Here is a 26663-nt window from a genome sequence, read left to right as displayed (position 1 = left end):
TTAGCTTCTACAGGTGGTGTGACATATTTAACTCGCGGTCCAACCTTTCAGCTCGATCGAAGGAGAATTTGAAAATGATTCCAACTGATCTGGAGACGCAACACATCAATATCCTGTAATAGTCTTCTTTTTTTTTGCATACAAATTTTTCTACATTGGTCATAAAAAAAAATTGCATGGCCCAGCACATTTTTACAGTACATTTTTCACCAACTACTTCTTTAAATGCATTTTTTACGCTCATAGGCGCGTCGCAAATTAATGCCTTTGGTTGTAAAGAGTTTGGGAGAAAACGCTGTTGCAAAGAGCTTCAAACAACATTTAGAAATCTTGTATTCGTTCAGAAGTTCAAAAGAACGTAAGAAGTTCAGAAGAACAAAAAGAACTAAAGTTGGGTGATGGGGATTTTAGCTATACAAGCAGTAAATTCGTGGAATGTAATTTGATAATGTAAACATACATTATCTGTTATACACTTTTAGAAAATGATTTTGGAAATTCCGTTGTAAGATGGTTAATTTAGTGCGCAAATCAGTATTTCTGTTATACGGTGAGTAATTTTGTCTCAAAATCTTTATATTAGTGGTTTCAGCTAGGTTTTCGTTGTAAATTAGATAAAAAAGATCATCTGATTTTGGTTAATTTTATACGTGTTTTAATAAAATATGTTTAGGTGATCAAGTAGTTAATTTGTAACGCAGTCATTTATCTGATATGCAGTGGATTATTAGTTGGGAGATTTAGTTTGCATGAATTTTAAATAGAGGAGCAATTAAAAATTCCCCTATTAGTATTAAATTCGTTGCAAAATCTTCCATTTTTTGTAGTTTGAATAGTTGAATGTTGAAAGTTCACAAAACAACTCTGAATATGCATGATAATAGCTGCTAACTTATAAAAAATCGCGTTTCAAATTAACTTCCTGTGGTGGTCAAGGGCGGATCCAGCTTTGGCGCCAGGAGGGGGTCACCTAGTCAAATTTAGATCCGTTCGTTCCCAAACGTTTGCCATTATACAAAGTTATTATATTATATTAAATTAATTAAATATTAAAGGTATGTAGTTACATAAAATCTGTATGGTGACAAAATATATAAATAAAATCATTATATTAAATTAGTGGTCCACCTAAGTCCTGGAACCAGCTCAGGGGGTGGTCATGACCCCCATGACCCCCCCCCCTGGATCCGCCATTGGTGGTGGTAATTATTTTAGTGCTAGAAACTTTGCTCTCTTTTATTTATTTGATAATAATAGAAGACGACTGTGATTTTTAAACGTTATTTATTGTTTGAACCATCATATATATTAAAGGTAAGTCTCAGTTGTTATTCGTTTTAATGTATTTGATAATAAAAAATACATGTAAAAATCTGTTGTTTTTGGGGATATTGGGGACGTCTTAGGTACAAATAACAACGAAAAGGGGTCAATTGGGACAAGAAAAAGTGAATTGGAAACGACCTAAGTATAAATAGGTACAGGTTTGTAGGGCTGTCTATGTAGTTATAACAATATTTTTTAAATTTGTTGGTAAAAATCTGGTTTATTCATGATGTTTTTGTCTAGAACTTTTATTCAAAATTATCAATGTGTTATTTTATTGTTTGTTAAATATTTATATTATCAGTTACGTATTGTTTTCTATTTTTATATAATATGCTTCGCATGTACATATCAAAGAGTGCAAAGTCTTATAAGAGATATGATCCCTTAATATTAAAAACAGCAATAGAAGCTCATGAAATTGGGAATAAGTCTTTAGTTGAAATAGTTAAGCAATTTAATATAATTAAGTCGATTTTGCACGGACATGTAACAAGAACAATGAAATTTCAAGGTGGAAAAAAATGTCTAAGTAATACATAATAAAATATTTAATATTTGTTCAGAGTGGGTAATGGAATAAGCGACACACCTAATCTCTTAACCCAGATAAAAATATCAGCCCCTAAGTACTTACCAAGAACGAAGAAATATAAACCGTTTATAAAAAAGCCCGCTCGTTTGAATTTAGGTGCTTACTCTCCCATACACAGAATCCTTTGGGACTACAATAATGTTCACGGTATCGCGATAGCGTGATCTCCGTCAATGTTCATTCGAAGTTGTCTGATTGCGTTGAACTAATTTTAAGTGATGAAATAGATGTTTTTTTTAATTGTCTCACAACTACTTTACTTACAAATCTGTCGCGGATCATTTCCCAAGTAAATATAAATTAATCATAAGTAAATAAATGTAATCAAGTTTTAGTTAATGCACTGTCGATTGCACCTATAATTGAGGTGACATCTGCCATGTACTTTTGTCAGTTTTTCAATGTTTTTTATTGATGATCACTTTGTTGGTGCAACTAAATAAATAAATTAATTAAAAGCAAGTAGTGCAAACCCTACCAAATTTCTCATTTCGTCCCCATTAACCGCAGTTTCCGGGTAAATAGGGATTACACCTATTTTTGCTTTTTTGCTTAAACTGGAATGCTAGTTGCATAGTTTTAAATTGGACAACAAAGATGACCCCAAGACTCAATCATTTTGATCTTGATATAGCATTATATACATCAACAACTACCATAAAATTGGTCATAAAGCTGGAATTTGTCCCCAATCGCCCCATTTTACCGGTGCTAATGACAATTCATTTGACATTTTACTATTTGTCTCTCAAATATATAATCTATGCTTTTGTCATTAAAATTTCGGGATATTGGGTTTAATGGAATGAAAATTCAAAAACGTGTTCCGTGTGATTTCAATGGGCTTGACCAAATTATTAACTTGGTTAATAAATGGAAGAAAGTTTGTGCCACGCTTGACACCTATCCCAAGACAATTTTTAAGTAGTTATCCCTGTAGAAGTATAAGTACTACCAAAATGTTTAAGTCAGCTGTTATGAATCTACGGGAAGCAAGCAATGACCAAGTTCAAGAATTTCTTAATTCTTTCGACACTGTTCTTACGGACTGTGATGGTAATAATATATTCTTTCATGTTTGCTGAAATTGCTATAAGTTTGTCTCCCGAAAACACTGAACTTGAAAAAGAAAACTGCAATCGGAAGATCAGATGATGATCAGATGATATGATTATATAAAATATTACATTGTTTTTGTGTTGAAATTATGAGAAAATTTGAATTTAAAAATGAATCAATGTTTATTTAGGGGTGTATGATTTAATAAGTTGATTTGGAACATACTTATAATGAGTATTGTTTTCATTGAATTTCAAAGGATGTCAAGTCTTTTTCAATTACATTTGGATTCTAGTTATTATAATTCCACGGTTGGCGAATATCGGACTCTATATCATTATGTGAATATTGCCGGTGGAAGTAGATGTTACCCAGCTTGGGCTGGGCACATATAATATCAATTTTTTTTACAGGTGTATTGTGGATAGACAATAATGTCATACCGGGTTCAGCTGAGACCATGAATTATTTTCGTAAATTAGGAAAGAAAATTTTTTATGTGACGAATAATTCTACAAAAATTCGTAGAGATTTTGCTCTAAAAGCACAACAACTGGGTTTTATAGCAAGTGAGGTAAAATTACATATCTGTTAGTTTCTATAATGTATTGAAAATAATCTACTGGTTTTTTAGATCTTGTATTGTATTTTAACTGTTTTTACAGTTAATTAAAACTACTTGTTTACACATGTTTAATCTTGTCATTATACTACATAATATTCATATGTTGACAAATAACACCATTCTGTGACCACAAAATTGTGAAAATTGTGAATTTGAAAAGTTATAAATAATAAAATGACAATAATAATTTAACTGAATAGTAGCTTTGATTATATTTATGACTTATGAAATCCAAAGAAAATAATTGTTGTTTACATTTTTATTTAAACCTATACTTTAAGGGAGAATTTGCTAATACGTCTAATTTACTGATACATTGGTATTTTTGTAAAAAACTTTTTATAAAAACCTAGGTTGTGTTTGTACACAAAGTAGGTTTTTATAAAAAATGTGTTTCTAATTGTAGCCTAAGATTGTTGTTTGTGTTAAAATTTTCTAAGGTAATGTTTATGCAACACATTTCACAAATAATTTACGTTATGAAGAATTAATGTCATTAAGTAAGAATCAAACCTACAAAATAAATAAATTAGTGCAATTACTGGTACTACTTTATTGTGAGAGATAGGTTACTACTGTGTCTACTTTAATGCTTTTTCTGCTGCTAAACAATCATGTGTTTTGTTTTGAAGGAGGGAACTACTGTTGTACAATAAATTTGAAGTTTTATGGTATCAATATAATTTTGAACTTATCTAGAGTGCATAAAATCTTTGAGTTTTTAAACTTCAGCTTGTCACTTACAGGAAGAAATCCTTTCCACTGCTTATTTGGTAGCACATTACCTAAAAGGTATTGGCTTTACCAAAAAGGTGTATCTTCTTGGGTCCAATGGCATTGGAGAAGAACTTAAAGCTGTTGGTATTAGGCATATTGGTGTTGGTGTGAGTAGATTAATTAAATTTATTTAAATAGATTCACCAACAAAGTAAACTAAACAAAATCTGGTGGTAGAACCTCTTGAGGTTCGCGCGGGTAGGTACCACCACCCTGCCTATTTCTGCCGTGAAGCAGTAATGCGTTTCGGTTTGAAGTGTGGGGTAGCCATTGTAACTATACTTGAGACCTTAGAACTTATATTTCAAGATGGGTTTTTTTTATTGCTTAGGTGGGTGGACGAGCTCACAGCCCACCTGGTGTTAAGTGGTTACTGGAGCCCATAGATATCTACAACGTAAAATGCGCCACCCACCTTGAGATATAAGTTCTAAGGTCTCAAGTATAGTTACATAGTTGGGTGGCGCATTTACGTTGTAGACGTCTATGGGCTCCAGTAACCACTTAACACCAGCTCTCACCACCAGTGCTTGTTCATAAAAATGATAATATGAGTAATAAAGTCCCAATTTACATTACATAAGTATGTTAAAATATCCAGTATGACACTTGCGTGGTTTGCGTTTTCGACCACCTCATTATCACTAATACTGTAAAATCACTTATACTATTCATATAATTTACAGCCAGATCACGTCCAACCAGATTTCAAAAACATGAAACCTTCAGATTTAGATCCTGAAGTTGGAGCTGTTGTTGTTGGATTTGACGAGCATGTCAGTTATCCGAAGTTTATGAAAGCAGCTTCCTACCTTGCTTCTGAAGAATGCTTGTTTGTGGCAACAAATACTGACGAGAGGTTCCCAAAAGCAGCATCTATTGTTGTACCCGGAACCGGTACCCTCGTGAGGGCTGTAGAAACATGCTCAGAACGAAGGGCATTAGTAGTTGGAAAACCCCATGCATATGTGCGGAAGTTTCTTGAATCTTGTGGACTAAATCCAGAGAGGACATTGATGATTGGAGACAGGTGATTATTAAATATCTGTTCATAAATACAAATCTTCCTCTTGCCCTTATTTTACTATTAGTGGTCAGTGCAGCATGTCTTCTTTTTTTATTGATACGTATAATATGTCATCTCTGCACTCATAGCCTTCTCCCACATATCCTCTTTCACACAGTCTATCCAAGTCTTTTTAGGACGCCCCCTCCTACTTATAAATTACATTAACTCATTAACTTATAAATTACAAAACTACTTAATTAAATACAATATTTTAGTGTCTGTAGTAATGTTGAAACACTAAAACAATATATTGGATTGTCTGTTTTGTAGATGCAATACCGACATAGAACTAGGTGTCCGATGCGGTTTTCAAACACTCCTCGTGTTGTCTGGTGTAACATCTGCTAAAGATCTGGAGAAGATACGCAGCGAGAAGAAACCGCCGTTGCCAGATGTTGTTCTACCGAAACTTGGGGATTTGCAGTCACTTGTAACGTCATAGTATATTAGGGAACATAAATTCGACAAAACAATAGCATGTTAATAGGTCAATTGTAAAGCAATTAAAGTTAGATTTAGTAGTAAAGATGCAAGGAACTGCTTATAAAAATATTTATACTATTTAACCAAATCAAATGTTGTAAACATTTGAAACATAATATTTAATATTGCTGAATGCTTGTAAGAGTAATACATGAAACATATCGTTGATTTAATTTGATAGTGGCACAGGTCTTATAATATTATATAAATAGTTTGTGGAGTTTCTCAGAAAATGGATCATGTCCTTTTACTGTAAATCATAAGGCCCGTAAAAAATATTTACTAGTCACCAGATTTATTATTAACTTATTGTGTTTGTTATAACATTTTTAGATGGTATTCGTTGGGTAGATATATTATGGTAGCAGAACGGGAAATTAGTTTAGTTAGTGATCGGATAACCAGTGAAATTCACTTTTTTTTTCTTCCTAAGACCATCAGCTTGGTCTAGAGAGACCATGTCAGCGTCGCTGGGCTAGTAGGTGAGCTCACGGGGCTCAAACCTGACGATGTTGCTAACACGAACCCTAGCGAGAGCCTTGCTTTGCAGAATCTACCACCGGATCGGAAACGCAACCCACTGAGAAGATCGGGCGAGAACGATGACCGGTGCTTGGGGTACCTAAAAGCACCGTTAGTGGATCGGGAGGATCCGAAATGACGTGTTTTGGGCGACGTCGACTGTTTACTATTTGGTCCGCAGGATCGGCTGGTTACTGGCGGCCACGATGAGAGGGTTCTCGTGTCGTGCCGCTTTATCGAAATGGGAAAATTCACGCGATTCCTTCCATCACATTATAGAAATAATTGTGAGTCGCGGAACACGCAATATGCATTTTGTTTATATATTGCATAATATAAGCTCTAGAAACACTGGCTTACGTGTGTGTATCCGTTTACTGACGAGCCTTTTTATTTTTCGGAAGGGGGACCGAACCTCATGCGAGGTTCCCTCATCTAGGTGCGCGGGATATATGGGACTCTGTGACCTCGTAACTTACGATTAAAGAAAGACCTTTTTTATGGCTCGTATTGCAATCTGTTTCGTTATACCCAGTTGCGACATCTGGTTAACGTTGTAGTCGCGCAACCTCATACAGCAACCTACACTTCCGTATGAAAAGATCATGTGCCACTATTTAACTATCAGGGAATTTTATGTTATCTACGACAGTCAGGATGCTAATGTCATCCAAAATCACATGAATTTTAGAATTGACTTCAGGAATGCCTAAGTTCGAAACTTCTAGTCATAGAAGTTAATATAAAAAAATAACGCATATTGTTACTAACGTCACGCCAAGCGAGACGTTCTACAGCGCTCTTTCTCTACAAAATGTCCACCTTTATCTTATAAAACTAGTTTCGATCCTATTTCCTCGAAAACGTTTCACCTTTATCCGACTTTACAAGAGAAGGGTCTCGATATATTTTTGTGTTCCCTTGACTATTGATTCTAGTTGATAACTCTCGGTTTGGTATTTCTTGTCATGATTATTTTAATATAAAAATCCAAAAGGGGAGCCTGTTAAAATCAATGTAATATGTTAAAAGATATAATCATTGGGGTGCTCCACACAAATTCAACTATTCTCTAAATTGACAACTCTTTCACAAGGCTTTTTTATTTTAGTAAGTTTCAATGATGTATTTTACTCTTGAAGTCGGTTTCCAATGTTTTTTTATTAATGTTTTGATTGTATTTTATTAATATATATGATGAATTATAAAGAAATGAAATAAATTGTAATTTATGGTTTCGAACGCGTGGTTCAGACGCATATAGGTACAAATTCGTTATTATTTCGTGGTTTAATGGTTAAACTGTTAAAACTACATTATTTAACTTATTACGCAATAAAAATGTAATATGATTACAATGTAAGAATCGTTCTATACAACTGTTATCTTGATGCGAATTTATTTGCACAATAAAAATCTATTGGTTTCGTAGTTTTTCTTAATTTAGAAATCATTGACTTGATACTAAAAGCTGCGAGTATTAAGTACGACGTGGTGCATTTCTAGTAGTTTTGTTGAAGTTTACGTGGCCTAAAGAAGACGAATGAAGGAACAACATCGTGTAATATGAATCAAACCTATGAAATCTATCAATTTGCTCTTAGTTTAGCTAGTTGTAGATTGAATTGTAAGCCCGCACGGGTAGTAACGACTATCTTGCAAATTTCTACCGTGAAGCAGTCGTGCGTTCCTATTAGTATTGGGATATTTGTGACGGCTTGCACGTTGTGATGTTCCACGTCGCTCAGATAGGAAAATTCTTAGGGACTATCGATCATTGTGGCTACTACATCGTGTATAGGCTCGTGCATCATCTTGCAGAAGACGACGACTCCATCACTCAGGCATACTTGTCTGGACAGCATGTCTGGTTGTAGTGTTGAGCACAGATGCCATCCCATGTCTCAATTCGTTTCTCAGCGAGGTTCGGTCGTTTAAGCGAGAAGTGTAGGGTAGTCTTTAAGTAGCTCGTTTCCGCAATCCGACGTATTTACAACGCGCGACTTCCTGCCAAATAACTTAAATTTTTTACTGATGGTAGGACCTCTGGTGAGTCTGCACGGGTAGGTACCGCCACCCTGGCTATTTCTACCGTGAAGCTGTAATGCGTTCGGTTTGAAGGGTGGGGCAGCCGTTTTTACTATACTGAGATCTTAGAACTCATATCTCAAGGTGGGTGGCGGCATTTACGTTGTAGATGTCTATGGGCTCCGGTAACCACTTAACACCAGGTTGGCTGTGAGCTCGTCCATCCATCTACGTGATAAAATATAAAAATAAAATGAGATTCGTCCCCTGGCATAATGGATTCTGAAAGTCATTTAACGTACCTAATAGGGGTTAAAGTATGAAATTGCCGTTCTGTTGTAATAGGTACCTACTTCGAATTGACATAGAACCTTCATGGTTTGAGATTTATGAGTGAAACTTTTTTCAAATGGTACCTGAGGTTCTTCTTTAAAAAATGTGCAACATTCGATTCTCGGCTTTCAGTTGTTTCTTTTATTCAGCTTAGACTAGAAAGATGGATACTTCGAACATTCGAGTGATGAATACGAGTTACGACGCGGAACTAACGCTGAAGAAACAGCTCGCAATCGCAATCGATTTGAAAAACGAATTACGTGGAAGACCACCCATACAAGTGAATATCAATGAATTGAAAGAGATGGTGGAAGCCGATCCGAGCCGAATTACCCAGGAAATAGCGGCATGGTTAAACGTTACCTTACCAACAATATTGACTCATTTGCGTCAAATCAATAAAATAAAAAAATATGAAAATGGGTGAATCTGCAGAAAGAAATGCGTGTTGAAACTTGTGTTACCTTGTTAAATCGATACAGAAACGAAGGAATATTGGATCGAATTGTGACATGTGATGAAAAGTGGATTCTTTACGATAACCGTAAGTGAAAAATGCAATGGCTGACCCCAGGTCAAACGCCGCAGCAGTCTCCTAAAGCTTACCAATATAATGGTAATGGGAACTTTTTGGTGATCTCAGTTTATTCAATATATTTTTTTCCGAGCTGGACGAGCAATAACGGCAGATGTCAACTGTGCCGAACTCCGAAGAATGATAGTAAAATTTGCAGTGAAACAGCCCCGACTCATGAATCGATCTTCACCATTATTTCTCAATGATAACGCGAGAGCTCAAACAGCAGTTTTAACTCTACAGGAACTGCAATTAGAAACCATTTGTCACCCTCCATATTCGTCAGACCTTGCTCCAACGGACTACCATTTTTTTCGTGATTTGGACGATTTTCTACGTGATAAAAAGTTTTCTTCCCAGGAGGCAGTACAAAATGGTTTCACACAGTTTGTAGAATCTAGATCACCAGAATTCTATCGCAAAGGCATAAATGACCTTTCTATTAGATGGCAGCCATGTATAGATAATAATGATATATATTTTGATTAAATATATATGTTAGGTAAATGAAGAAAAAAAAACGAATTTTAATTTTTCAGTACAAATCGGCAATTTCATACTTTAACCCCTAATATTATGGGATTTGTATACGACAATCAGACTGCTAGCTATATGAACAGTAGAGCTCAGTAGAGAACAATGATATTGGCGATGGGCAACATTTACGGGAATGTTAGAATAAAAAAAAAATCACTTGTGGTAAAGAATATATAGACCATTCTTCTGAGTTTAATATACTTTAAAACCTCTAATAATTTATATTATATATGTGTAATAGCTGGTAACCAAGGCTCTTTCAATACAATGTTCGTAATACGAAATACAAGTTTGAGATTAGTATTCTATTATGGTCATTAATCACGGTTTATTACGTCATGTAATAATTTTTTATTTCACTTTAATCTAGTCTGCTATGAGTTTCAAAACAAATTCATTTTAAAAATAATCTATGAACAAAATTAACAGTCTTTTTTTTTTTACGTACATTATTACACCTAGCATTATGTAAAAAAAATCGAGCAATCAACAAAATACCGTTAAAAACTTGAAAGCTTAGTGATTTCACAAACTAAAACCATGACGAGCATTTTGTAAAGATCACCTTACAGTCTTCGAAAAGGTTTGTTTATGAGCATTGTAGTTTTTAAGAATAGATAAGCTAATATCTTGAAAAATTGACGACAGTAAAATCCCAAGCCACCAAATCCCAATATGCAATTTTTATCCTGAAACAAAAAATTACTTACCACAAATAATACGCATTGCATACGGATCTTGAAAAGATTTGAACATTTGTATTATATTTTTCTCACTTTTTACATCGCTCTCACTACAAAACACGCTATTTGAAAATATAAACTCAAACTGTTTTAAGTTCGTTCACAGAGCGATAAAAACGCATGCGTTTTATAGTAGCGCTTGCTATTCTAGGTACGATTCGCGCATCTCACGGGTGTTGTCAAACATTGGAGCTCATTTCGCCGCGCCAGTATCAAGCAGCAAGGCAAGGCGACAGCAGGCAGTATTAGTGCAGCAACGAAAAGTGCGTCGCTTAAACGCCTGTCCGCTACCGACTCGCTTGCATAATATATGATATCATCACACAAATACATTAAACACTGTGAGTCTATGTTTATTTTTTATATTTATCGTTTTTAAAAATAGTTTGTTTTGACCTTCACTGGATTCAGGAAGATTACAAATGGAATAATTTTCATTTCGTGTGTTTTTTTTTCTTTTATTCATTAACGGCTAGTGAAAATTCATGAAAATCCTAAACAAAAAGCCTGAGTATTTTCAGATCGGTTTCCTTTTGAATGCAAGAGTAATATTTCTAGTCTTATTACGTTTGCCAAAACAAAGGAAATTCGGTCGGGGTGAATATTGCCGGCGACGGCCCTCCGTTATGGCGCTCCCCTTTTCTAACGTGATCTCATGGCATGATAAAAATAAGCAGTCTTTAATTCAGGTCGATGTTGGTACGATGTAAGTGTTGTAATCTATTTATACGCTAGCTTATGTACCTCCAATGATGTTTTCATTAAAGTTGATAAGCCACGTTAGATTACAATTTAATGTGCAACCTTTCTATGACGCTATAAGTAGTTGTTATCGTTTAGGTATTCGATTTTCGTAATGGAAAAATGCGATAAAACAAAAAATAAACTATTTGAAGGTCTTTATTTATATTTTAGCGTCCAATAAAGCTGAACTAAAAAATAAAAACAAAATATCTCATGTTAATTTAAAACTCTAGTCTAAATACTGTACAGCGTTTATTGTAAGTAAATATAGTTATCAACAAAATTAGTTTCACTATAAATTTGGTTTGCAGAATAAAAATATGTAGTAATGGTGTGAATGAATCTATAAAATAAACAATTCTCCGATGCAATAATAATATGTCGTCTTTATTTTATCTAAAAGTTCTCACTTTAAAGGTCAAATTGATACACTTTATTGCAACGCAAAACAAAAGAAACATGTTTCACGTTTTCAAATGAAAATAATAATAATTGACCATTTTATTATAATGAAAATATCAATCAAACCTTACTTCAACATAACCATTCGAAGGGTCGTTCACTTTAAAACATCCAGTTTTTCACACGGCATTTTCCACTGTCAAGATTTCCCTCCATTTATAGATTTATAGCCATGTTTATTATACGCATTAGGTGTCTCACTTCTTTTTACATTCTTTTAAACTTGTCTTAAAGTGAAGTTCATTTATCATTAGCAGACCTTACTTTCCTTTTCTTTGATGTAGCGATTGAATTGGTATGTTATTATTTACATTCCTGTTTAAATTATGTTGATAATTATTTTAACCTTTTTTGTGTATATTTGTAATATGAATCATGTGTTTTTATTAATGTGATAAAAATATTAATAAGCTTATCACATAACGATGTAGATATCCTTACTTGGTTCTTCCGTGCCCATTGTCTTCGTCATAAAATTTAAAATGATGACTGTATCCACCAATTAGGCACGTCCCTGTGCTTAAATTTGACTTACTTCCCTGAATACGATTTATTCTATGTACCTACCATTTTTGATCGTGAGTATTACCAGAACTTACAGTGCTAAATGTGTACTTTGTTATTTAACAGATGCACGTTTATTAGCATTGTATTTTAGTTGAAAAAAATGTCGATGGTTTGTGGTAATAATGTTATGACAATCTATAAAATGTATCGAACTTATAGCTTAGCGTTGAAACACATATTATGTACCTACTTTAAGTATTTAAACTCATTTCACAATACACGTAATGCAATAAAATCCATTCTACAAGCGATTCAGAGATTTTAAAATTTTAAGCGGTTTACTTAAATTAAATTAGAATAATATCAAAATTCACTGTCAAGGTATACATGTATTTTTTTGTTCACCTTTCTTGAATTTGGAAGCCTTGGTCACGATAAGATTAGATATTAAACTGTTATTATTTATCATTAAACATCAGACGTTCATATCGCACATTGATATTTTGCAGTTGCATTACTTCTAGTAATCATCGTAAGGCTTATTTTATTCACCGTAACGAAAAACGTAAGCAAATGAAACGCGACGGCCGGAATTTTAAATAGGTTGTGGCCCGCGGGACAAGTAGGTCGGAAAGCTGTTGCTAGCAACGAACCAGCTGAAACCCATTTAAATTATCAATGGCTTTCACATCGCTTTGAATGCACACAGAACCGGGCCAAGTGTCGTTTTTTATTGTTCTAGATATGCAGAATTCCTTAACTACTTCATTTTTTCCCTCCCTATTTTCTGGTATTCTAAGGGATATATTCCAGCTACGCGCAGACAACTAGGTGAGTTGACGGGCTCAATCTGAGATAATTTACTAACACTAGCCCTAGCAGTAGTATTTCGCAGAATCTACCACAAGATCGGAATCGCGACCCACTGAGAAGATCCGGCAAGAAACTCAGCGGGTTGTTTATAACCTCAAGTTCAATGGTTACCGAAGCCCACGCACATTTTAAAATATGAGGTCGAAAACTTCGTTTCGAAGCTTCTATATCTAAGCGGTTCTAAAAGTTATTACCTTTGTCTAAAATAATGAAATTAAAATCTTAAATAAATAAATGGGAACCAATCACGCACGGTCATCCGGCTCCAAATTAGGATTCGCTGTGTTATGTGTACCAGTCATCATAAGACAAACTAATTTAAATTTCCTAAAGTAGAGTATTTGTTATTCCATAGAAGACATTTTGTTGTTGGTTTTTCACTACTGGAATGTCGTGTTGGGGTTTCGATGCAAAAACTGTTACTTCTTTTCTGTGTTCAGTTGTTCATTTGACCTCACCCATCTCTATTGGTCTAAAATAAACTATATTCACGAATATTTACATTATTATTATTATCTACTAATCAAACCAGTCAAAGGTTCTAACTATTATGAAAATTACAAATTATAATTCTTGGAACTATTGTTCGATGTTTGTCCTTGGTTAAATACAAAACATCTAGGTTTGAATGAGTTGTACGCAGTGCGACTTTTTTGAAATATAACAGCGATTGACTCTTTGATGATAGCGTATCGGTCAATTGATGTGCCTTTGGAAAACATACAGCATTGTATTATGAAGAAGCAGTGTGTACTTATCTTAGATTCCTTGTCTATGTCCAACCATAGACCGTCAATTTAGTTCCATCTTTAGCCGCTAGGTGCTGCCAGCAAGTATAAAGGGAGCGCAGCCATCTTTGATCTTCATAGCGTTGTGTACTTTCGTACTGTGAAGTCGCAAGTCCACAAATATTTATTCGACTTCTTATTAATTGCAAAAAATATTTATTTTGTGTTTCTATGAGTGTTATTTTGCAATCATTACGAGTATTATTTACCAATCCTATCATCGGACGCCATGAATCACGCGTCATCTGTTGGAGGTGATGTTGAGTCAAGCTCCATAATTTCCGAGAGGGAAGATGTCCAGGCGAGACGCGATGGAGACGCCTCGCGTTCGAACAGCTCGTCAAGCGAAAAAGAACAAAAGGAGTCTCTGCGTAAGAAACGACGGGATTCAAAGGTAACGGTCGATCTTCGAATCGGCTCGTTATCCCACCAGGTCAGTGACGTTGTAAATCTAATAATGCATCAACTGTGTGTAACAATTGAATGTAACGAAAAATGTTGTAAACAAATTGATCTCGTCAATACGGAATTTTTGACAAAAACACAACAGATTTAAACTAATAATCTTTGTAACATAATTACTGAAAACTTTGACAAATCGTCTCCGTCGTACAAGTTACCCGTAAAAAGCGTTTTAAATTGTATACGGAAAAAAGGGCCGTATGTATAGAAATAACACGTCAAAGTTTAATTTCCGTGGTCTCTAACAAAGTATCCTGTTGCCAACGCACCACTCATTGAGGAATTTTTGTTTGATAATAGTAAATTGAAATCTATTCAGTCCCTCGGAGGGCTACAATCCTATTTGTCACGATCTCGTACAAAAGGTAAGCCAAACATTATAAACAATCATAGTCTGTAACATCTGGCACAATCCAGAGGGGGGGCAATTGAAGACACCGACGGGAGGCACTGAGTGCCACCAAAATTGTAATAATTTGTAAACCATGTATGGTTACCAAATACCGTAAAAAAAACCTTTTTCTGCGGAAGAAAAGCGACGGATCAATGCGTCCAATTTTGGATCTTCGAGAGTTGAACAAGGTCGTAAAGATAAAACACCTAACTGTTTTCGGACACCTAGGTACCAAACTTTCTTCACCCAGGGGACTGGATGATAAAATTGAACATTTCTCAGGAATATTTTTCTAGTATCAGTCGCAAAATTTCGTCGATACTTCTTGAGGATCAGTACCAAGGTACCAGTATCAGTACCTCCAGGAAGGAATCGGTACCTTCTTATGAGTTAGTATGAAATGACATGCCTACCCTTCGGTCTGGCTTCAGAGCCACACCTTTTTGCTTCTATAACATGCGGGTCGCAGAGACCTTGCGTGCAAAGGGAACTCGAGTGCTAGTGTCTACTAGACGACTTCCTTTTTGGTCGACCAAGACAAATCCAAGTTGAAACTTCAGGCTGCAGAAGCTGTGAAGCTTTTGGATTAACCTTTTTTGCTTCCATAACATGCTGGGTCGCAGAGACCTTGCGTGCAAAAGGAACTCGAGTGCTAGTCTACCTAGACGACTTCCTTTTGGTCGACCAAAACAAATCCAAGTTGAAACTTCAGGCTGCAGAAGCTGTGAAGGTTTTGGATTATCTGGGCTGGCATGTCAATTTCCATTATATAGGGTGCTCGGTCGCTCGGTCGCTCGGTCGCGGAGATATTGCGTGCAAAGTCGAGTGCTAGCTTACCTACACGACTTAATCTTGTTTCACTAAGACAAATAAACGTTTTTGTTCCCATAGCATGCTCGGTCGCGGAGACCTTGCGTACATAGGGAAGTCAAATGTTAACGTACCTACGCGACTTTCTCTTGGTCCTTGAAGACAAATACACCTTTTTGCTTCCACAGCATGCGCGGTCGCGGAGGCATTGCGTGCAAAATCGAAGTGCTAGCTTACTTACACGACATGATCTTGTTTCACCAAGACAAATAAACGTTTTTGCTCCCATAGCATGCTCGGTCGCGAAGACCTTACGTACATAGGGAAGTCAAATGTTAACCTACCTACGCGACTTTTTCTTGGTCCATGAAGACAAATACACCTTTATTGCTTGCATAGCATGCTCGGTCGCGGAAACATTACGTGCAAAGGGATGTTGAGTGTTATCCCACCTACGTAAATCCCACCAGGTCCATCAAAAGAAGTCCAAGTTGAGTCTTCAGGCCACATAAGCTGTAAAGCTCTTGGATTATTTGGGCTGCCAAGTCAGCCTTACAAAAAATCAATTAGTACACTGGTTCAAGTGATGACATGTCTAGGGATTCGATGGAAAATTGCGAGAAACGAAGTGGCCACTCAACAACATCCTAGCTCAAACTCTGACGGAATTACATCAATCTATGCTAACTTGCAAATTTTCTTGCGAAGTTTCAAGAAAAGGGGTAAAAAACAGGCCATCCTGCATGTGTTAACAATTAAATGCAGTGCTGACGCGAAGCCACATGTTAGACATTGCCGATACACAAAACCAACCATTTCCTGGCAACGGAAGCTTCGAACATGTGTAGGGGTTACAAATGCAGTGCTGACGCGGAGCCACATGTCAAACATTGCCGAGACCCAAAACCAACCATTTCCTGGCAACGGAAGCTTCGGACATGGGTAGGGGTTACAATTAGACAAAATATTAACGTCCTGTCTATGGTCAGCTCAACAACAGAAACGGCTCACCCACAAAAGAGCTATTTGCAATGGTAGTGACAATCAAAATGAATCTGAAAGTATTTCACTAACGTTGACCTTTCGATTTTTAAACCTAAGCGATAAGTTCAAGATAACTGTCAGCTTATCTCTCGGGGAGATACATCATAGCCGATAGGCTATCACGAGGAAATCAACCTGCGAAATGGCACTTTTTACCACAAGTGACCACAAAAGTTTTTCGAAAGTGGGGTCATCCGGATATAAACCCATTCGCCGACCAAGATTGGATACCTTCAGCAGACCGTAGAGGATGCAACTAGCATGGAGAATTCCTCCTCTCAACCTTCTCCCCAAAGTACCGACTCACTTCAACAGTGTTCTGGGGAACCTACCTGGTAGTGTTCCCAGACTGAGCGAAAGCATTTGGGTTTCCAAGCCCTCAGATCCCGAACGCTAGATAACTCGCACGAAATCCAAAACCTGCCTCCTCCACAGGTTAAACATTAACCCTGAAAGCTTAGAAAGGGGGGGGGGGGGAGGTTGTACAAATAATGACTGGTCTAAACAGGAGAAGATTTGTTGAAAATTAGCTGGTGTCAATCCACTTTGTCAGCATACTTACCAGCAACTAGAAGATGGTGCATATGGTGCTACAGTTTTAAAATTGATCCTAAGTCTGCAGATGTTGCCAAATTCTTTCTTCTTTTCCAAAAAGAAAATTTTGCCTATAAAACAATCCTTCTGCATCATAAAGCAGCGCTGTCGACTTTCTGTGGGCGAAATACATGTAGGACAGCAAACATTCTCAAGCTCTCTAATAAAAATTGCTATTTTAAAAAAGCCATCGGAATAGCTAAACAAAATTCAACTACTTATTACAATTTTACTAAGTGTAGTCCCATTCACATGAGATCCGAGAATAGTTCTAAACTGGTTTTCTTCAAACCCAGCCACCACATCACGCCTCAATGTAGCTTGAAGGACACCAACAACCATGTTGCTGGCTACGGGACGCAGAGTTAATGACCTTACTTTGCTCAACATTTCTAAAGACAGTTTCTTTGATAACAGAGAAAAACATCTTTCTGATACCAGTATTTGGGTCTAAAATTGAAATCCATTTTCGTCAATAATCTGCATAAGTGCTTTCTAAACATGAAACTAAAGACATGCCCGGTAAGATTCGTAAGGACTTTTTTCTAACTATGTGTGTTGTCACAAAAGCGGCATCCCGTACTGTAATTATTATTGGAAACTGGTCTTCGTTCAACCTTACGAGGTAATGGCATCAACGCATCTCTAAGAAGTGGTAGATCAGCAGTAGCCTCTGAGATGGATTGATAATGAACCAATGGACAAAATACTTTCTAGAGGCAATTGCAAATCATCCAAACGTTTACAATAATTATTGCCGAATAATAGAGCTTCGTAAAGATCCTCACGATTCTTTTTTCAACACATTTACTTCTACATGATGTATATACATCATTTATACAATTTATACATTTTCTTGTATATACAAGATAAAATGTTTATTACAAACTTATAAATATTTTTTAATTATTGAATTAACGTGGAAGTTAACAACTGTTTTTTCGATTTAATAATTATATAAATTATGAACATTATCATTGCGCTTCATAATTTTATTATGGCTTTACCTATTTCATCATAGCGTTGTGCTTAATAATTTCACCAGCAGATAACAAACACGTCTTCATAATACAATGCTGTATGTTTTCCAAAGGCACATCAATATTACGGTTTTACATAACAATAAAACCGATATTATGTGCCGAGAAGGAAAACATACAGCATTGCAGGAAGTTCTTCCTGGTGAAGACTATGAAGATCAAAGATGGCTGCGCTCCCTTTATACTTGCTGGCAGCACCTAGCGGCTAAAGATGGAACTAAATTGACGGTCTATGGTTGGACATAGACAAGGAATCTAAGATAAGTACACACTGCTTCTTCATAATACAATGCTGTATGTTTTCCTTCTCGGCACATAATATCGGTTTTATTGTTATGTAAAACCGTAATATTTATTTATACATAACAAAGACTAATATGTATTCAATTATTGGAGATTCTTTTCAATAGTCATTTTCTAATGAAAAACGAGTACGCGGCCTACCTTATCAAAAATTCACCGCGTGTGACTGGTCTTAAAGATGGTAGTGATTATGATTATTTTTGGCTACCTGTACAATATCGTAGCAGTAATTTAGCTGCTAATTTATAATATAGCTGCAAAATAAACTATACGAATCGATAATAACTGATGGAAGTTTATGCTAAACGTAATTCATAGATGAATTTATTCTAGAACAAATTGAGACGTTGATTCTCTGATCATTGGGTCAAATAGTTTAAACTAAAATAAAAAGACGTTGCTTACATTAAAACACCCACTGCCCACTAGCACAATTAGCGGAGGTGTAATATCGTTCTCTAACTCAAAGCCCCCGCATGGGTGTCAGGTCAATTGGTAAATGAATTTGCTTTTTAGTTTTATATTGACTTAATTATTACGCCAGTCCTCAAGGTTAGATAAATAACATTCCCAAATGCAACTCAAGTCGTTTCCTTGTTAAAGTTTTTATTGTCTATTGTCATAGTCTAAGCGTGTGGGACGAGACAATTTTTTTTTTTACATAACTGCATTCACAAATAAATTAAATTAACGATTTAGTCAATACGAACGTATTAAAATTAGAACATTTGAATTCTTAGCATGCACCCGCCAGTGCAGGTAAATCTACAAGTTTAATCAATGTTCGTTTTTCTGAAAAATACCACTGTAATAATGTAATAATTATGATACCTATGCCATAAATGTATCTACGTAGGTTTTTTTATTGCTTAGATGGATGGACGAGCTCACAGCCCACCTGGTGTTAAGTGGTTAGTGGAGCCCATAGACATCTAGGGCGTAAATGCGCCACCCACCTTGAGATATAAGTTCTAAGGTCTTAGTATAGTTACTCTATACACTATTTTGGTTCTGAGATTAATTTCTATGCTTTTGGTTAAAATCCATAAATCTAAAGTCCATTTCGTCTTTAATCAGATAAACAAAGAAATATCAGAAAAAAGAGCCTTGTTTAAGGATAAGACGTCTGGTGCATTCGTATGTAGCGATGCACCGGAGTTGGAATCCCGCAGGCGGGTACAAATTTTTGTAATGAAATACGTACTTAACAATTGTTCACGATTGACTTCCACGATGAAGGAATAGCATCGTGTGATAAAAATCAAACCCGCAAAATTATAATTTGCGTAATTACTGGTGGTAGGACCTCTTGTGAGTTCGCACGGGTAGGAACCACCACCCTGCCTATTTCTGCCGTGAAGCTGTAACGCGTTTCGGTTTGAAGGGTGGGGCAGCCGTTGTAACTAAACTGAGATCTAAGAAACTGAGAACGCTGCCACCCGCCTTGAGACATGAGGTCATAGTCTCAATTGTACTGTACAACGGATATACAATCTTTCAAACCGAAACGGATGACTGCTTCGCAGCAAAATTGTAAGGTTTTCAAAATTATTAAGAAACTTCTACACAGTAATTATCATCAAGACACAGACAGGGTCTTATATTATAATTTTACCAGCCGCACATGATGGTAAGTTGTCCGTGACCACGAAAACTGTAAAGTATTCAAAACTTCGGAAATAATATTTAAAATGACAATAATTATTCCGCAAAATTAATTTTACTTAGGTCTCTAAGACTCATGAAAACCGAAGAAAATTACCAACAGAGTGTGAGCTCAATTTTGTTCCGTACATGACATTGTGTCATTTAATCCTTAAAGGGAAGTCAACTAAAGTAAGGGAATGTTAACTAAGACTTTAGTTCCATTTTAAATAAAAGAGCCTTGTGGGTATTAAATTGTAACTAAGCATTTTGTTCTTATCGCAAAATTCGTTCTCTTACACAAAACAACAGTGCATGGTACGAGTTGGTAATCTCAGCTGATGTTCGTAACGTGTTTGCGGCAAAACGAATCAGCAAGGTCGGTGATGTAATTGCCGCTTTTAACACTAAAACGTGAGCCGTTAGGTACAACTACTATACATATAACTATTGCACACATATCTGTTATGATGTTATCCGTTTTGTATTTTTCTATGACATCACCACAGTCGTCCCCCAATACGTGCTTCGCTCACAAAGTTAATTTAACATTTGTAATTTGTTTACACTCGGTGAATTTTTTGTCTGACCTTATTGCATATGCGGTGGTATTAACGATAATTTGTTAATTAGTTCATCAAAATCGTACCAATAGACAAAGACAAAACAGTTCTTATTTCTTTTGACTGTCAACAGATTTTCTTCTTTTTATTTGGAAATCATTGACGAAGAGCTTAGATAATACTAATTATCAAAAAAAGAAGGAAATAAATTAGTTTCTATGCTTTACAAGAAAAACAACAATGAAAAAACAGAAAATGTAATAGACATATAATTTGAATCGAAATTTTTGGTATTAGTGAGGTTGAGTTCGGAACAGTAGGTGGACACTAATAAAAACAAATACTATAAATTTCGCTTTCGCTCGTCTTCAATTAACTAGCTCAATCTATTTAGTATCAATTTGGTACTAGTTACCTATTACACGAATTAGGATACAAGAAGTATACGTTATGAAGCAAAGAAACCGATTCTATTAAAAGAATTACCTATATAAAACGGCCGTCTCGTGTAGTGGTGACATGGTCACTACACAAGGGGGTCGCGGGTTCGAATCCCGCCAAGGGAAGATATTTGTATGATAAATATAAATGTATTTTCCAGGGTTATGGATGTATATTAAATATGTGTATGTGTATAATAAAAATCTTATATTTATTTCCGTTATCTGGTACCTGTAACACAAGTTCTTTACGAACTTATCACGGGACCAGTTAACGTGGCGTGACAGTTAGTAAATATTTATTATTTATTATTATTATAAATTTTCAACCCTTGATTTCATCATAATCGTAAATATTCTGTAGGTAGATTTGTGAAACAAAAAACAAAAATAAATTTGTTTCTTTATAATATAACTTACTAAACATTTAAAATTAAAAATTATGATACTCGCGATTTTTAAACATATATTCTAAATTTAATTTTCAGTATAAAGAAAAATGTCTACTGAAGCACAGAATACGGATGCCGCTGTGGAGCAAGTGACACAGGAAGTCAAGGACGTCAAGCTTGAGAACGGGAACGCGCCGGGAGCATCCAATGGAACGTCCAGTAAAAGCGAGGATAACGCCTTATCTTTCAAGGTATTTAAGCATTAATAAATTGGCTTCGAATTTAAAATGTGTGACCTCAATTTACTTGTTCTATTTATAAGTTATATTGTTCATTGTTATATTGAAAACAGGTATCAATTACATAGTGTTTTCTTCGATTTTCGTGAATTGTAGATCCCATTTAAACTACTTTTACGGTTTAATCTGTTTGTTTTACTGTCATTATATGTATTATTATTACTTTCCAAGTTTCGAATAGTTAGTACCTATACAGTTTTCGTCGTCACGAAAGACTAAAGTATGATTCATTGACATTTGAATATTTTGCGAACTACCGTCTATTTCTATATATTTATCATAATACAATACAATAATATAATAATAGTAAAAAAACCAGTTAAGCCGTAAAAGAAGTTTTAATTATAGGTCCTTATTTTTTAATTTCTATATGTGGGTCATGAACCGCGTAGTGTTAAGCGTCTACCGGGGCACACACCATCAAAACGAGGCCGTCTCGTGACAACGTCTATGTTGGTTTTTTTTTTTATTGCTAAGATGGGTGGACGATCTCACAGCCCACCTGGTCTTAAGTGGTTACTGGAGCTCATGGACATCTACAACGTAAATGCGCCACCCACCTTTGAGATATAAGTTCTAAGATCTCAGTATAGTTACAACGGCTGCCCCACCCTTCAAACCAAAACGCATCCCTGCTTCACGGCAGAAATAGGCAGGGCGGTGGTACCTACCCGCGCGGACTCACAAGAGGTCCTACCACCAGTAAAGAATGTATTTAAATTAAAACGTATCTAGGTGAATTTAGCTGCATGTACTGAAACATTTTATCACTTCACTTGAAATATTTATATTCTCGTTTACTTCAGGAAGCCTTCAAGGCGTTTTCCAAATTTGGAGATCCCAAGTCCGATGGAAAAGCCATCACGCTCTCGCAAAGCGACAAATGGATGAAGCAAGCCAAAGTCATTGATGGAAAGAAAATAACAACAACGGACACGGCCATTCACTTCAAAAAACTCAAATCGGTAAAACTCGGCATCGACGACTACCAGAAGTTTCTAGATGATCTCGCGAAGAACAAAAAAGTGGAACTTGACGAAATTAAGAAGAAGTTGACAACTTGCGGCCAACCGGGAATTACATCACACGTAAGAATTTAGATTTAAAACAAAATAAAATATTACGTAGTGAATAATGACGGCATTCAATAAAGAAATACGATAGTTGAAAATCAAGTTTTGATTCTAATGCGTATCTTGTTTTATGAAAAAATAATACGATAATACTTTTATGTTGAATAAAAACTTGTGGCTATTATTCGGCGATGTGTTTTAGAACAATCGGAATGATTTCAGAAAGCGAACAGCATTACTAAATTTAAAAGAAAAAAGATTTGTGGTATCGTGAGACACCGGATAGGAACAAAGTTCCTTATTATAATAATATTAATTTTAAGTTTTATTCGAGGTATAAAGAAAATAAAACTCGAGGTTTCGCAACAACCCACGGACATTCGGCAACGTGCGAACTTATTGTGGTACACTTCATTCACGGTTGTTTGCATAAGAGTTAGTGCATTGCGCAAACGAACGCTCTGAGATCGTGGTTAATGAATGATAAAAAAATGTTATTTTTTGTACCTTATTACAAAGCTAAGTCGTACACTGTGTGCATTACTAATAAAAATCTTAGGTTACGGACGTTTTTTCGCCGTTAGGGTACCCCTCCGCATCGTCCCATAAGGAACTTCGTTCCAAAAAGCTTTGATTGACATTTCACGGAATATTACCTTTGTGCTAACAAGGCCTTTAAATATTACAGGTTACAAAATCACCGGCAGCCGCAGCGGCCGTAGATCGATTGACAGACACAAGCAAATATACTGGCTCGCACAGGCAGCGCTTCGATGAAACTGGAAAAGGGAAGGGAATCGCCGGCAGGAAAGACTTAGTCGACGGGTCCGGCTACGTCACTGGATACCAACATAAAGATACTTACAATAAATCTCACTAAATCCAAATAAAAAATTTTGCGCAACTATATTGGTGTTACATTGAACGTAGTTTAGCATAAAGACGTTACTCAAGACATGTAAAGCCATGATTCATTAATAGAATTCAATAATGAGATTACATCTCGATCAACCAATCATGAACGGCTTATGCACACTTCAGTGAACGCCTAACAAAATTATGGTTTTATTTAAAATGAGTTATAGGAGCTTCATCGGCTCGTTATAAAAAGACTTTAATGAATAGTACGAACGTCATCAATTTTTAAAAGTGCTTACGATGAAAAAGTTTCCATTTTGAATAGTGAAATTCTTTTTGCTAAACTGCGTCCAAATTAAAATGATATCACGGCAATATTAAAAATAATATAAATAATAATTCGTCTTCGTTATTGTACGTACGTAACTTTTGAACAAGTACCTCCTATACACTATAATATAAAGTACATTACGTGTTATCTATTAGATTTTAACTTGCATTTTAATGTCCCGTTATTTGGACAAGAAACATTTTATTATTGGGCATATCCCGCTTTTCTATAATATATATTAATATTCATGTATAATACATACAAATAAATTTGTCTAGTCTTTTATTAAAGCTCTTACTCAGTCGCCTTATATACCTACACTGCTTGTAGCTGATCTAAATAATCATACATTATGTTCTAGATCTAAAATTAAGCCAGTACAAAATGAAAACAGCTATTGTGATGATTATAAATTGAAAGATAATGCTTACTTTTTTTCATATATCTAATTTTAAGGTTGTTGAATTTTGTTACTTTTATTTTTGATATTGTGTAACATTATTTGAATTAAATGTATTCGAGAATTCAGACGTTCCTACAACCGTCAAATTTCATATTACAAGAACGGTCACTGTACGAAATGGGAATATATAATTTTAATGATACAATAATAATAATAATAACTCTAAATTATTTTATTGTAATAAAGACATTTCAATTTACATTAGCTTGTTTTCAATTACACCAACATATCGACGCTTGAAAGGCAAAAGTGACTAAGCGACAATAACTACTTTGTACATAAATGATAGGCAATAACCATATTCGATGCGCAAAAAATATATATTTCTAGGTCTATTAAAAGCATTTCAATCCTACAGCTACTAGCTAGATTCTACTACAGCTGGATTAGTTAAAATAAATTTTGTTTTCAGGTATTTCAAGTTTAAATTAGTCTACTGTAAAGTTCACGCATTGTCACTTAGTCACGTTTGCCTTTCAAGCGTCGATATAATTCTAAGAGCTTCTAAAAACGATGGCGAACTACAGCGTCTTAATTTTTTTATTATTTTAGATTCGTGACATAACGCAAATATTACTTTTCGGATATTCTTGCTATCCTCAAGCGATTGTCAATTATCATTTTATTGTCCTTTGATTGCTTCGTAATATCTTTACCGTTTCCTAGTACTGTTTCTTTTATTTTAAGATTTTTTTGCCCACAACACGCACGTTTTATCTTTGCTTAATCAGAAAGCAAGCATTTCCCTTTTTTTTCTAGATCATTCCCTTCGAGACTAGGACATTCGATTGTGGAATAAATTTTCAGTGACTATAAGACATTGAATTTAAAGCTAACAGACATCTAAAGCCTTCAATTCCTTCAATGAAAGATTAAGGAAACCTACCTATCCGATTAGATTGCTGTTGTCAATGTGCCTAATCACTATAATAACATATATCTATACAATATTATAGCTTCATATGTTATATATGCATTGAACGTAAGTTTCAATATATGTAAATTGTTACATTTATTTTTATTTAGTAAGTATATGTTCGTATTATGTATAGGAGTGATGGAAAATTCAGACATTTGTCAATAAAGTAAAAAAGAAACCTTACACAAGGAAAAATAGTAAATGATAATAATATATCAATACTAATGAAATCAGGACACGCTTCGCTTTCACTAATCGCATGAAAAATATAAATTACATAAAACTTTTTATTGCTTAGGTGGGTGGACGAGCTCACAGCCCACCTGGTGTTAAGCGGTTACTGGAGCCCATAGGCATCTACAACGTAAACGCGCCACCCACCTTGAGATATAAGTTCTAAGGTCTCAAGTATAGTTACAACGGCTGCCCCGCCCTTCAAACCGAAACGCATTACTGCTTCACGGCAGACATAAGCAGGATGGTGGTTACCCGCGCAGACTCACAAGAGGTCCTACCACCAGTAAAACTACTCGCGTACTGTATGTTGAACGTACTATATTAGGCTTCTTTCTAGTGTCATGGCGAACAGGGTCATTGTCCACTTAGTGTTTAGTGATTATCGGAGCTTATAGAACACGATGCCGCGAATTCCGCCGCCTATCCTGAGACTATTCAGTCTCAATTGTATTAAACATATCGAGAGGTGAAAGGCTATTAGGCCAAATTTCGCTTAATACGCGACATTTATCTAGAAGATTGCACAAAGTGGGAATGAGTTGCTCGCTCCGGGCATTTCAATATTGTAATAATTGTTACGTTATAATACTCATTGTAAAAATGAACATTTAAAAAAAAATCTGCTGTTTTAAAAACAAAGACATGCCCGCTGAGTTTCTTGCCAATTCTTCTCACGACGGAGGCTAGTTTTTGTGAATTGGCGGTAGTTCTTTTGAGGTTTAACAAGTATGTACTTTCATTTATGT

General features: G+C 35.4%; 2 protein-coding genes and 1 long non-coding RNA gene across 4 annotated transcripts; 2 read left to right on the top strand and 1 right to left on the bottom strand.

Annotated features, from left to right (window-relative positions):
* Positions 1–2653: 2653 nt before the first annotated feature.
* Positions 2654–7883, top strand: LOC101741504 (glycerol-3-phosphate phosphatase). Its single transcript, XM_004931449.5, has 5 exons — positions 2654–2977; positions 3394–3554; positions 4352–4489; positions 5069–5412; positions 5722–7883. Exons 1-5 carry the CDS (start codon positions 2761–2763, stop codon positions 5891–5893), a joined length of 1032 nt encoding a protein of 343 aa, XP_004931506.1. The 5' UTR covers positions 2654–2760; the 3' UTR covers positions 5894–7883.
* LOC110386140 (uncharacterized) lies at positions 7612–10784 on the bottom strand. Its single transcript, XR_002431373.3, has 2 exons — positions 10645–10784; positions 7612–8463 (listed from the first exon to the last, which is right to left on the bottom strand). It is a non-coding gene; the product is annotated as an uncharacterized LOC110386140 (long non-coding RNA).
* Positions 10056–24960, top strand: LOC101741645 (tubulin polymerization-promoting protein homolog). 2 transcript variants are annotated; one of them, XM_012694950.4, is made up of 5 exons: positions 10882–11018; positions 13133–13221; positions 21834–21988; positions 22843–23124; positions 23798–24960. In XM_012694950.4, exons 3-5 carry the CDS (start codon positions 21845–21847, stop codon positions 23987–23989), a joined length of 618 nt encoding a protein of 205 aa, XP_012550404.1. In that variant the 5' UTR covers positions 10882–11018; positions 13133–13221; positions 21834–21844; the 3' UTR covers positions 23990–24960. The 2 variants fall into 2 exon arrangements, with proteins under 2 accessions (XP_062527163.1, XP_012550404.1); XM_062671179.1 differs by lacking the exon at positions 13133–13221 and having other exon boundaries at positions 10056–11018.
* The last annotated feature ends 1703 nt before the right edge of the window (positions 24961–26663 follow it).

Source organism: Bombyx mori, chromosome 11 (genome assembly GCF_030269925.1).
Source record: "Bombyx mori chromosome 11, ASM3026992v2".
Taxonomy (NCBI): Eukaryota; Metazoa; Arthropoda; class Insecta; order Lepidoptera; family Bombycidae; genus Bombyx; species Bombyx mori.
The sequence above is the reverse complement of the archived record's forward strand: the minus strand, read 5'-3'. Positions and strand labels throughout refer to the sequence as shown.

Excerpts from the sequence above, each read along its gene's own strand:
- LOC101741504 (XM_004931449.5), top strand. The coding sequence starts at position 2,761 with ATGGGCTTGACCAAATTATTAACTTGGTTAATAAATGGAAGAAAGTTT. Across the intron at positions 3,555-4,351 it reads TGGGTTTTATAGCAAGTGAG|GAAGAAATCCTTTCCACTGC; the intron begins GTAAAATTACAT and ends TGTCACTTACAG. Across the intron at positions 5,413-5,721 it reads ACATTGATGATTGGAGACAG|ATGCAATACCGACATAGAAC; the intron begins GTGATTATTAAA and ends TCTGTTTTGTAG.
- LOC101741645 (XM_062671179.1), top strand. The coding sequence starts at position 21,845 with ATGTCTACTGAAGCACAGAATACGGATGCCGCTGTGGAGCAAGTGACA. Across the intron at positions 21,989-22,842 it reads ATAACGCCTTATCTTTCAAG|GAAGCCTTCAAGGCGTTTTC; the intron begins GTATTTAAGCAT and ends CGTTTACTTCAG. Across the intron at positions 23,125-23,797 it reads AACCGGGAATTACATCACAC|GTTACAAAATCACCGGCAGC; the intron begins GTAAGAATTTAG and ends TAAATATTACAG.